Below are 13330 nucleotides of genomic sequence, written 5' to 3'. Positions count from 1 at the left end.
GATTCTGTCTGTCCTTAAAACATTTAAAGAGAAAAGAAAATGAAGAAAACTATTTTAAAAAGCAAAATCTGACATAAAACATACAAACTAAAGTTCTTATTTAGTAGCGTGGGAATAAATGAAAGCGGTCAAATTCAGAGAACAGGATGTTGTCTTGATTAAACTTCTTTAACTCTCTTAAGACTCTGTTATCCATTCAGAGTTGAAAGATCCCACATCACCTTGTTCTTGTGTTGGTTCACTGGCTTCCAGTCAGATTCAGGATTCAGTTAAAAATCCTTCCTCTCCATTATATAAAGCCCCCAACAATCTGGCTCCCGAATACATCCGTGAACCTTTAAACCTGAGTCCCAACTAGGGTTGCCAACTCCCTGAAAAATAAATAAGGGACACCTCATCAGAAGGGCCGGCCGACCCGATTGCCTTCACCCTTTCTGGCCTGGTGAATTTTTTAGCCCCTTTTTTTTGTGAGTGAAACGATTTTTTAACTATTTGACTCGAACCTGAATTTAATTAGATTCATATTTTTTTGAGAGACATGAACACATGTGAAACAAATTATTATTCAGGAATTCACTTTAATACAAAATAATAAAATTAACTGAATAAAATAAGTATCTTTCTTAAAGGAGAAGTTAATTTTTTTTTAAACCTGGACCTTATTTCTGGCATAAAATACGTTCATCTACCCACCGATAACAGTTTGGTGAAAGTCGGCGTCCTTCGGAAGATATTTAGATCACTGGAGATCTGTTTATATCCGTTTATTATCTGTCTTTATTTCACCGATACTTTACGGCCAATGAATGAATGAACGCGTACTGTTGCACTGTTAGCTCAGAGCTGTTAGCTCAGAGCTGTTAGCTGTTAGCTCAGAGCTGCCGTGCTGTTGCTATTCTGTAGCAGAGTGGTGCAAAAAGTCTACATTAAGTGGTTTCAGGGTTACATGGTTCTGTAAAAGCATTCAGAAAACAATACAGCAATGTACTGATATTAGAAAACGTACTTTGTACTTTTGAATACTTCAGTATTTTAACTTGAGTAAAATTTGTTTCTCAAGAAGCATTTACATTTTGTTTGCTTTACTTGATTATTTTTTAACCCTGTTTTTATGAAAACCACTTTGCATTCTAGGTTTTGAAAAGTGGTTTTACTTACTTAATTACTTATAAGTAAGCATTTATTGTCTCATCATATACTCACGTGTGTGTGTGTGTGTGTGTGTGTGTGTGTGTGTGTGTGTGTGTGTGTGTGTGTGTGTGTGTGTGTGTGTGTGTGTGTTTGTAGGTCTGGGTATGTTGGCCAGCGTGTACACTGATGACGAGGAGAGAGGCATCGCGATGGGTGCCGCACTCGGCGGACTGGCGATGGGGGTCCTGAGTGAGATAAACACACACACTTCTGTTTGTACTTGTATCTGTGTGAGAACCCTCATTCAGCTCCATAATCTAAAGCTCAATGAACATAAATGATCAAACAGCTCCTCGAAGGTCTTGACCCACAAGTTTTCCCACTTTCATGTTGTGCCGGTAACTATTTTTGAAAAATAGTTTTTTTGGTATTTTTCATATTTCCTGGAAAATTAAATAAATTTTATTTTTCAATTTACAACTTTGATAGGCCTGCTGGTGACATATTGATCTGACCAATCAGAGCAGAGCGGGTTTTTCAGGGAGGAGTCAGTTCTGCTAGCTTGTGTTTTTGCTGGAAACACAGCGGCTAGCAGCACTATGCTAACTGTTTTAATGAGAAAAGCTGGTTCCACAGAGAGGGGCCTGATAACTGAAGGCTCTGCCTCCCAAACTGGCAGCTGGTTCCACAGAGAGGGGCCCGATAACTGAAGGCTCTGCCTCCCAAACTGGCAGCTGGTTCCACAGAGAGGGGCCTGATAACTGAAGGCTCTGCCTCCCAAACTGGCAGCTGGTTCCTCAGAGAGGGGCCCGATAACTGAAGGCTCTGCCTCCCAAACTGGCAGCTGGTTCCACAGAGAGGGGCCTGCCAACTGAAGGCTCTGCCTCCCAAACTGGCAGCTGGTTCCACAGAGAGGGGCCTGATAACTGAAGGCTCTGCCTCCCAAACTGGCAGCTGGTTCCACAGAGAGGGGCCTGATAACTGAAGGCTCTGCCTCCCAAACTGGCAGCTGGTTCCACAGAGAGGGGCCTGCTAACTGAAGGCTCTGCCTCCCAAACTGGCAGCTGGTTCCACAGAGAGGGGCCTGATAACTGAAGGCTCTGCCTCCCAGTCCTAGAAACCTGTTTTATATGCGAGTTATTGAATAATTTCTGAAGACATGATGGCTTTAACTGACTGACAAATAAATTTGTGAACATAACACTTATTTTAAATAAGAGCAACATTGTTCAAAACATGATCTCTGAATTGCATTGAAGAAATGTTTGTTTTGTTAGCTTTTGTTAGATTTATAGATCAAAGCTTCTGCAACAAAAGCTGCATTTTGACCCTGATGCATTTTCTTATTGTTTCTCTTGTAAATCAGTTAAAAACATTCCTGTAATCTGTGAACGTTCTCCTGGTTTTCTTTGATCTGTGCACGTGTTGTGTTTCAGTTGGAGCTCCGTTCGGCAGCGTGATGTATGAGTTTGTTGGGAAGAGCGCCCCCTTCCTGATCCTCGCCTTCCTTGCGATGTTTGATGGAGGTAGGAGGTGGTGAGGGTGCTGCCCCCTGCAGGTGGAGGCCGGGGTGCCGCCTGACTAACTGACAGAACTAACTAACTCTGTTTATGTGTTGCAGCGTTGCAGCTCTGCATCCTGCAGCCCTCAAAGATTTCTCCCGGGGTGAGTCCATAAACCTCTGTTCACCTCCTGATGTTTGTTTTCAGGGTTTTGTGCATCTTTAAAGTCTGTAAATGTACGAAAAAGTTCACCAAATGCAGTTTAGAAGCTCCTAAAAATCTTTTAATGCCGAGTTGTTGTATAAAGAAGTTTGAGTCTGAGCCAAAGTTTACGATGGGAGTAGATTTAATCACCTGATTTACATGTAGTGACATCACTGATGACATCACTGGATTCTGAACACATTTCCATGTTTTTCTGTTATTTTTCCCTTTTTGATCCTTTTTCTGAACTCATGAACACAACTATGAACAAAGCTGTTCCAGCTTCTGATCTTTATTATGTTTTTCTCTCATTTTATCCACATAAACACTTAGCTGCATGAGCTAACGGCCAAACACTACCTGTTAGCTGCATGAGCTAACGGCCAAATGCTTCATGTTAGCTGCGTGAGCTAACGGCCAAACGCTTTGTGTTAGCTGCGTGAGCTAACGGCCAAACGCTTCCTATTAGCTGCGTGAGCTAACGGCCAAACGCTTTGTGTTAGCTGCGTGAGCTAATGGTCAAACGCTTCCTGTTAGCTGTGTGAGCTAACGGTCAAACGCTTCCTGTTAACTGTGTGAGCTAACGGTCAAACGCTTCCTGTTAGCTGTGTGAGCTAACGGCCAAACAGTCACGCACTGAAAGCATTTCCAGACTGTCGCTCTGCTCTAATAAAATCCTGATTTTATAAACACAGAATCATAAAAATTAAAACCCATTAAAATCCCCTTAAATCACTTAAAAATCTCCTTAAATCACATTAAAACCACCTTAAATCCCATTAAAATCACTTAAAATCCCTTTAAAATCACCTTAAATCCCATTAAAATCACCTTTCCGGGAACCTAAGCTCTGTCTGTGTTTCAGAGTGTTGAGGGGACGCCATTACTGACGCTGCTGAAGGATCCGTACATCCTCATCAGTGCAGGTGACAAACTTCCCCTCACCTGTTGGACTGTGATTCGTACATTTGAATGCAACATGTAAACATCATTTCTGTGGAGCAGCTGTTTGTGTCCAGATCTCGTCAGTTCCTGCTGTCTGTCCCTAGGCTCTCTGTGCTTTGCTAACATGGGCGTCGCCATCCTGGAGCCGACTCTGCCCATCTGGATGATGCAGACCATGTGCTCTCCAAAATGGCAGCTTGGTAGGATTTTCTGTGTGTCCACAACAACGCTTCTGCTTTTCAGAGGCTGATACCCCAGGGCTGCCCCATCCCGATTAAAGGGACATTACATACTTACACCTCTGAAGCAACCGGAGATTACAAAACTAGGGCTGGGCAACGATTAAAATGTTTAATCTAATTAATCACGATTTCCCTGATTAATCACGATTAATCGCGTTTGTACGCAGAATCCCAAAATGAACCCAAAAGTAGTGTTTAGCTTTTAGCATTTAGCTTTATTTTAAATGTGCTGCCATATGAATGAAAGTGCCATAACATTTGTTGTGCAAACACACTTTTAACATCAGCATTTTGATGTAGTTTTCATGTAGAATGTTAATGTTAAAATATTTATTTTCAGAACTATATTAACTCATAGACACAAACTCCGATTTTTAATTTTTTTATTTATTTAGTCATTTATTATTATTATTATTATTAGTTAGTAGTAGTATTTTTATTAGAATTTGTATTATTATTATTGTTGTTGTTAAAATACAATCATTGTAAATATTAATATTTTTTTATTATTGGGGGATGAATAAAGTATTTTTATATTCTATTCTATTCTAAACACTTGGAGAAATAAGATGTCAAATAATAACTGTCCAGACTGATGTTTTTTACCTGGAAACTGCTGCTAGCTTAAAGTCTGATGTTCCAAATGTTATCTTCATGCTCTGGTTCAGCTTCTAAATGATCCGATTCATGACCTGGTTCCACCAGAAACGTTCTCATTGTTAACATCGTACATGTAGCTGAGCAGCTCTGAGCTGGTGGGGCTCACAGGTGTGTGTTGTGTTGCAGGTATGGCCTTCCTCCCCGCCAGCGTCTCCTACCTGATAGGAACAAACCTGTTTGGAGTTCTGGCCAATAAGATGGGAAGGTCAGTCTGTAAACGAGGATTAAAGACTCTTGCTGTGATGCAGCCTCTGGCTGAAACGACTGTTAAAGCAGAATTTGGTAACTTGTGTAAATAACTTTCAGTATTTTTCTTGTGATATTGTCGCACGTTGAAAAAAAGATAAAACCAAAGTTTATTCACTAACTCCAAAGTTTTCATCCATCATTAAAGGTGACATACTCTGCCCTTTGTGTAACCATTTAACACCATTTTCTGAGCTCTTGTTGAGACGTTTTAGACAGACTTTGGTCAAAATACCTGTTGGTTTAAGCTCAGCCCTGTTTTAACTCCTCTTTGGGGTCAGCAGCTACTCACTTTCTACATACAGATACAGATAGTTCCTCTTCTGATCCCAGAGGGAAGTAGTTTAGCATGTAGCTGTAAGCTAGCAGCAGATGCTAGCAAACAAGGCTTTCTCATCAACAGTGATGGACCAAGCCGGAGATGTACACAGCGTAACTGCGTATCATCAGCTGGTGAAACTCTCCTTGCTTTTGATGGGCCCAGTACTTTTATGCGCTGAAGAAAGGGAAAGGACCAAATTATGATTGGCATCATTTTGTGGATATTTCTTTTCGGTAAAGTTTCTACTGGAAATAAATGTAAAACTTGATTCCACGATCAAGTTTCTAATGAGGTCGAGGTTAGGATTAAGTAAGTGACCTGTTCCATTTCATCAGGATAGCAATAAGAAATTAGTATTAGTTAGATTGTTGTACCGTTCATAAGATGTTTCACAGGGATTCTTGAGAAGATAAAACAGATCTGAGCTGATCAGGCAAATCTGTGTCTGAACCTCACTGACACTTTAGAAAACACAGCATAAGCTCACTTCCCCTGATTCTAAGCTTTGCTTTGATTACATTGTGCTGTGGTTCACATGAGGAAGTCTTTTCCTGGGAATCCGTCCAGCGGTTAATAAGCAGATTAACTCTTCTAGTAAGTGGACTCCTGAGTCCTGTCCAGACCTGATTCTGCAGGTTTCTGGTAAACCAGTAGCTGGAAGTGACTGAAGGATGTTTTTGTCTCCAGGTGGCTCTGCTCCATGTTGGGGATGTTTATCGTTGGCATCAGTCTGCTGTGTGTGAGTACAAAGTCCGCCCAACTTTTTGGGACCTTCCTGACTAAAAGGGCAAATAAGTCCATCCATCCATTTTTCATTGATTCATGCTCCAATTGTTTTTCAATCATTCACCCAAAATCCATCCATAAAGTTACTCTTTCACACATCGATCCATTCATCTTTCAATCCAATTATAGATCTCGCCATCATCTATTAGTTTAATAGTCTCTCCATCCAACATCATATCCCAAACCATTCATTCAGTCATCCATCCACCCTGCCAATGTAAAGTTGTTCCAAAATCATGGTCCATTAGTTTTCATTATGTCATTAAAACATCCATCCATCCATCCATCTATCCATTCTTCCATCTATCCATCCATCCAATCATCCATCCAACCAAACATCCATCCAACCAATCATCCATCCAACCAAACATCCACCCAATCAATCATCCATCCATCCAATCATCAAATCCATGGTCCATTAGTTTTCATTATGTCATTAAAACATTCAACCAATGATCCATCCAACCAATCATCTCCATCTCATCCATCCATCCAACCAATCATCCATCCAACCAATCATCCATCCAACCAATCATCTACCCAACCAATCATCCATCCAACCAATCATCCATCCAACCAATCATCCATCCAACCAATCATCTACCCAACCAATCATCCATCCAACCAATCATCCATCCAACCAATCATCCACCCAACCAATCATCCATCCAACCAATCATCCATCCAACCAATCATCCACCCAACCAATCATCCATCCAACCAATCATCCATTCAACCAATCATCCATCCATCCATCCATCCATCCATTCAACCAATCATCCATTCAACCAATCATCCATCCAACCAATCATCCATCCAACCAATCATCCATCCAACCAATCATCCATCCATTCAACCAATCATCCATCCATTCAACCAATCATCCATCCATTCAACCAATCATCCATCCATTCAACCAATCATCCATCCATTCAACCAATCATCCATCCAACCAATCATCCACCCAACCAATCATCCATCCAACCAATCATCCATTCAACCAATCATCCATCCATCCATCCATCCATCCATCCATTCAACCAATCATCCATTCAACCAATCATCCATCCAACCAATCATCCATCCAACCAATCATCCATCCAACCAATCATCCACCCAACCAATCATCCATCCATTCAACCAATCATCCATCCATTCAACCAATCATCCATCCATTCAACCAATCATCCATCCATCCAACCAATCATCCATCCAACCAATCATCCACCCAACCAATCATCCATCCATTCAACCAATCATCCATCCATTCAACCAATCATCCATTCAACCAATCATCCATCCAACCATCCAACCAATCATCCACCCAACCAATCATCCATCCATCCATCCATCCATCCATCCATCCATCCATTGATTGTTCTGAACTGGGCCTCCTATCCTAAGCACGGCTGCTCTATGAATGTGTTTCAGGTTCCTTTTGCCACCAGCATCTATGGTCTGATCGGACCAAACGGAGGTCTGGGCTTCGCTATAGGTGCCTATCGGCGCGCTCACTTACATCTTTCCAATGTGTTTGACCTAATTAAACGTTCATCATGTCGACTGTGTTGTGTGAGACTGAGATGACACCTGTGTTGTGGTACTTCAGGTATGGTGGACTCCTCCATGATGGCGATTATGGGTTACCTGGTTGACATCCGCCACGCCTCCGTCTACGGCAGTGTGTACGCCATCGCTGATGTGGCGCTGTGTATGGGCTTTGCTATAGGTAACCCACACACAGCAGGAGGGGAAGGATGGCGGGAAAAAGCTTCAATCTCTAAAGACACATGATTAACATCTTCAGGAAGCTGATGGGAAATGTAGTTCTAATTGTAAAAAACATCAAACAGGGATTGTTATTGTAACAATAACATGGAAATCCCATCTTCTGGTTTCAGGCCCGTCCACAGGGGGCGCTCTGGTCCAGGCTGTGGGGTTCCCCTGCCTCATGGTGTTCATCGGGGTGATCAACATCTTGTATGCTCCGCTCTGCTTCCTGTTACGTAACCCTGCTGTCCGAGAGGAGAAAATGGTAAAGTCTGTAAGAGAACAGGTGGTTCTGAGGGGGGCGGTGCTTTAAGACGTCGAATCTGAGGGGGGCGGTGCTTAAAGACGTCGGTCTTGGGGGGGGCGCTCCTTAAAGCTCAGCTCAGAGAACACAGGTGATGTCACCTGGATCACCTTTGAAAGGTTGTAAAACTTTTTATCAGCACAGTTTTTGTTGTTGACACGTTCTGTGGCTGATGAAATCAGCTCAGAGCGCGTCAGCAGGTCCCAACACATCAGCAGGAAGTGTGTTTGATGTTGAAGCCAAACTGTGTGTGAAGTCATTACACATTAATTAGGCTGATCACAGATCAGAGGCAGCAGCCTCAAAGCTGCAGAGGAAACATTTCTGCTTAATAAACTCTCAATTACACAGATGACAGCGACCGACAGGCCGCTTTATTTACTCTGTGTGTGTGTTACTCGTGTTGTGGGGACATAAAGCTGGTAATAAAGTCATATTGTTGATGACAAAAGTCCTACATAAGTAAAAATCATATTTACTTTTGGAACACTTTTCCTGCTGTGAATGCAGTTATAATTAAACTCGGGACATTGAAGTGATGTTGGAAGACCAACATAAACACAGTTTTCATGTCAAAGCGAGAGTCGGGGGGGTGGTATGTGATAATAACAGTTTATGTTTGTCAGTTTCTTATCGAGATCACACAAAACTAACTCAGTGGAGTCTGAGCAGGATTATTATGGGTTTTCTTTCTTTCTGAATATATTAGTTTCTGAGGCCTGTGACCTCATAGAGTCCCACCACAGCTGGGCCTTTCAATTCAATCCAATTTAGTTCAGTTCAATTAAATGTGACAGGTAACATGTGACGTGACGCGGTACCATGTGACGGTACCATGTGACGGTACCATGTGACGGTACCATGTGACGGTACCATGTGACGGTAACATGTGACGGTGACATGTGATGTAACATGTGACGGTACCATGTGACGGTAACATGTGACGGTAACATGTGACGGTACCATGTGACGTAACATGTGACGTAACATGTGACGTAACATGTGACGGTACCATGTGACGGTACCATGTGACAGTACCATCTGACGGTGACATGTGACGGTACCATGTGACGGTAACATGTGACGGTACCATCTGACGGTGACATGTGACGTAACATGTGACGTAACATGTGACGTAACATGTGACATAACATGTGAAGGTGACATGTGACGGTGATATGTGACGGTGAGATGTGACGGTGGCATGTGACGTGACATGTGACGGTGACATGTGACGGTGACATGTGACGGTACCATGTGACGGTACCATGTGACGGTACCATGTGATGGTACCATGTGACGGTACCATGTGACGGTACCATGTGATGGTACCATGTGACGGTGACATGTGACGTAACATGTGACGTAACATGTGATGGGTAACATGTGACGGTAAAATGTGACGGGTAAAATGTGACGGGTAAAATGTGACGGGTAACATGTGATGGTGACATGTGACGGTGACATGTGAAGGTGACATGTGACGGTGATATGTGACGGTGACATGTGACGGTGACGGTGAGATGTGACGGTACCATGTGACGGTGACATGTGACGGTGACATGTGACGGTACCATGTGACGGTACCATGTGACGGTACCATGTGACGGTACCATGTGACGGTACCATGTGATGGTACCATGTGACGGTGACATGTGACGTAACATGTGACGTAACATGTGATGGGTAACATGTGACGGTAAAATGTGACGGGTAAAATGTGACGGGTAAAATGTGACGGGTAACATGTGATGGTGACATGTGACGGTGACATGTGAAGGTGACATGTGACGGTGATATGTGACGGTGACGGTGAGATGTGACGGGTAAAATGTGACGTAACGTGACGTAACATGTGACGTAACATGTGAAGGTGACATGTGACGGTGATATGTGACGGTGACATGTGACGGTGACGGTGAGATGTGACGGTGGCATGTGACGGTGGCATGTGACGGTACCATGTGACGGTGACATGTGACGGTGACATGTGACGGTACCATGTGACGGTACCATGTGACGGTACCATGTGATGGTACCATGTGACGGTGACATGTGACGTAACATGTGACGTAACATGTGATGGGTAACATGTGACAGTAAAATGTGACGGGTAAAATGTGACGGGTAACATGTGACGGGTAACATGTGATGGTGACATGTGACGTGACGTACCATGTGACGGTGACATGTGACGGTGACATGTGATTAAATTAAGTGACTATAAGTTTAAAATTGTGCAGGAACCTTAACTTTAGGAATCAGATGTTAGATGTTATTTATTGTTTTTATTGATCCAGATGGGCTACAAATGAACAACTCTTTAACGTTTGTGCGTTCCAGGCGATCATCGACCAGGAGTGTGTGATGCACAGGAAAAGTTACAACACAAACAAAGAGAGTCGTGAGTTTCCTCTGAGCGACTACAGCGAAGAAGAAGAGACGGACGAGTGACTCAGACACACGTGTCCTCGTTGTTATATCGTCTGCAAACGCGTTTCACTCCTCGCGCTTCCTGTTGGCGCAGTCAGAGCAGACATCGACGGCTTCTTAAAGGGACGGCGTCGACACTTGGTAACCTGATCATTTGTGGTTCATGTTGCAGTTGAAGGATGTTCTGCTGCCTCAGAGTTACTAATGTGAACACTTTTATGTAAATCCCTTAAAAACATCCAGTCAACTTCAGCTGATGGTTTGTAAGCCCCGCCCCTTTGTTAATCTTATTTGTATACATGTTCAGTTGAAAGCTTTGCCTTCGATTTGTGCTTAAAACAGAACCATTCAACAGGTTTCATGTTATATATTTTCTGACGTGTTTAGATTTGACCAACTTTGAAAAGTTCAATTCAGTTTTATTCATTAAGCTCCAAATTACAACAAATGTCATCTCAGATCACTTCAAAGATACAGTCAAATTCAAGCCAATTACAAGCCAATTCATTGTTATGCAATCAAATCCAATTTATTAAACTGCAAATTAGTCCAGTTCACACAGAACCAATTAAAAAAGTATCAGGAAACCAACAGATTGCTCTGAAACCTCTTTGGTCCAATCTCCCGTCCTGAGTGTGCACGAGGCGACTGTGGGGAGAAAAAAACTCCCTTTGAACAGGAAGAAACCTCCATCAGAACCAGAACCAGGAAGGGCGGCCATCTGCCTCGACCAGCTGGGGGCTGAGAGGATGATACTTTAATAAAGACGTCACTAGGGATGGAAATTGATCATGATTTTTACCATTCCAGTTCCATTTTCGATTCTGCTTAACGGTTCGGTTCTTTGTCGGTTCCCTTATCGATTCTCATTTGGAGAAAAAGGACAACAAACCGGTCGATTAGCATCAACTTTGTTTAGTTTAGAAGTAACACGAGTCGTGACCTCACAAACCCAACAACGGTGAGGTCCACATTGGTCTATCCTGGCCTGGGTAATTGAACTCTTCCTGCTCTGGTGAAAGGAGAAGCTGGAGGTAGAGGTGAACTGGGGGTAGCACCACCAGCCTCTGGCTCTGAGCCAGTCAGGCTCTGCCTCTCATGATTTCTTTTAAATGTAATGCCTGAGAAGGCATTCATTTAACCTTAACCGTTACTAACAGCAGCTTTTACAATCAGGCAAATGCTGCTAACATGATAGGCAGTGTTTGTTAGTTAGTTAGTTACCTGCAGTGTTAGCCGAGGACATGCTAACGTTGCTAACGTTGCTGGGTTCAGATTCACCAACGTTAGTCCGGAGCGGATCGAAAATGCGACATTCATTCATAGTTATTGCATGTTGGTAGTATTTCATCCCTTTGGTGAAATATTCACTTTGCAAGTTGCCCTGTTGTCGTCTTTTTTAGGGATGTGGAACCAAACTTTCGAGGGTTTGTACCGCTTGGGCGCCATGTTTACTGTTGGCTGCTGGCTGCGCTGGACTCGTCATTCGCGCCCACTGGAATCGATAAGGGAATCGTTTGCAAAATCGCCAAACGATTCCAAGGAATTGAAACACTGGGAACCGGTTCTCAACAAGAACCGGTTTTCGATTCCCATCCCTAGTCGTCACCTGAGAAATCAGGCTAATAGTGACTGTGGTTCAGTAGAACTTGGTTTGAAGCTTGAATCCTTAGACGGATGGCTTCAGGCCAACATTTAATGCTTCGACTTTGAATGTCCCACACATAACGTCTCCATAACTAAAATGCGGTCCTATATAGTAGATATCCCACAAACCTTTTCACTTTGGGTAGCTAACACACCTCTCGTTAGCCACCCCAGCTAACATGGATGGTTATCCCCAGCTAACATATGGAGGTGGTATCAGTACATGCTAGGTCAGTAAGAAACAGCTACATGAAAAACTGCATTCCTGCTAAATAATCAATAATGTATTGGCCTGGCCAACTTCTATGGGATCTAATGTTTGGTTGGTAGATCATTTTACTTCCTTATATCCACCTGCCAGCACTTATTTTGGGTTTTATTTAAGGTTTAAACTCCACCCACATTACTTTTTAACTGGAAACCCCTTACTGAGGCTAAAGATGCTTTGATGATGTGATGATTTGTGAATGAACGTAGATATCTTTGGTCTTTAGATAAAAACTTATAAACCGAACAACAAATCCAGAAAATAATTCATTAACAACAACAATATGAGTGAGATGTTGCTGTAAAGTTGTTCAAAGTAACTCTGCTTTGAGCCTCTGATTTATAATGTGTGTCCACATCCTGTTATTGTGTATAAAAGTTGATGTTTCAGTTCCCTTTGTTATGGGTTTGTTCATCCTTCAGTCTGTAACCAAAGTGTTGAAATGTACCTGAGCCTGTCTGACCTCTGACCTCTGACCTGAGTCACCATTAAAACCTGCTGTCACCTGGACAACAGCCATTAACCTGTGTGTGTGTGTGTGTTTACCTGTGTGTGTGTTTACCTGTGTGTGTGTTTGTGTGTGTGTGTTTACCTGTGTGTTTACCTGTGTGTGTGTGTGTGTGTGTGTGTGTGTGTGTTTACCTGTGTGTGTGTGTGTTTACCTGTGTGTGTGTTTACCTGTGTGTGTGTGTGTGTGTGTGTTTATCTGTGTGTGTGTGTGTGTTTACCTGTGTGTGTGTGTGTGTGTGTGTGTGTGTGTTTACCTGTGTGTGTGTGTGTGTGTGTGTGTGTGTGTGTGTGTTTACCTGTGTGTGTGTGTTTACCTGTGTGTGTGTGTGTGTGTGTGTGTTTACCTGTGTGTGTGTGTGT

At 42.8% G+C, this 13330-nt stretch overlaps 1 protein-coding gene across 1 annotated transcript in view; it reads left to right on the top strand.

Moving 5' to 3' along the window:
* Positions 1 to 12983, top strand: part of slc18a1 (solute carrier family 18 member A1) — a 28231-nt gene extending 15248 nt beyond the window's left edge. Inside the window, exons 7-17 of the mRNA XM_075467023.1 lie at positions 1288 to 1380; positions 2568 to 2657; positions 2753 to 2796; positions 3703 to 3763; positions 3887 to 3982; positions 4811 to 4889; positions 5940 to 5991; positions 7470 to 7533; positions 7648 to 7767; positions 7940 to 8073; positions 10456 to 12983. Coding sequence (XP_075323138.1) covers positions 1288 to 1380; positions 2568 to 2657; positions 2753 to 2796; positions 3703 to 3763; positions 3887 to 3982; positions 4811 to 4889; positions 5940 to 5991; positions 7470 to 7533; positions 7648 to 7767; positions 7940 to 8073; positions 10456 to 10566 — 944 coding nt within the window. The 3' untranslated portion in view covers positions 10567 to 12983. The remainder of the gene's footprint in view (positions 1 to 1287; positions 1381 to 2567; positions 2658 to 2752; positions 2797 to 3702; positions 3764 to 3886; positions 3983 to 4810; positions 4890 to 5939; positions 5992 to 7469; positions 7534 to 7647; positions 7768 to 7939; positions 8074 to 10455) is intronic.
* Positions 12984 to 13330: the final 347 nt, after the last annotated feature.

Source organism: Odontesthes bonariensis, chromosome 6 (assembly GCF_027942865.1).
Source record: "Odontesthes bonariensis isolate fOdoBon6 chromosome 6, fOdoBon6.hap1, whole genome shotgun sequence".
NCBI classification, from domain to species: Eukaryota; Metazoa; Chordata; class Actinopteri; order Atheriniformes; family Atherinopsidae; genus Odontesthes; species Odontesthes bonariensis.
The sequence above is the reverse complement of the archived record's forward strand: the minus strand, read 5'-3'. Positions and strand labels throughout refer to the sequence as shown.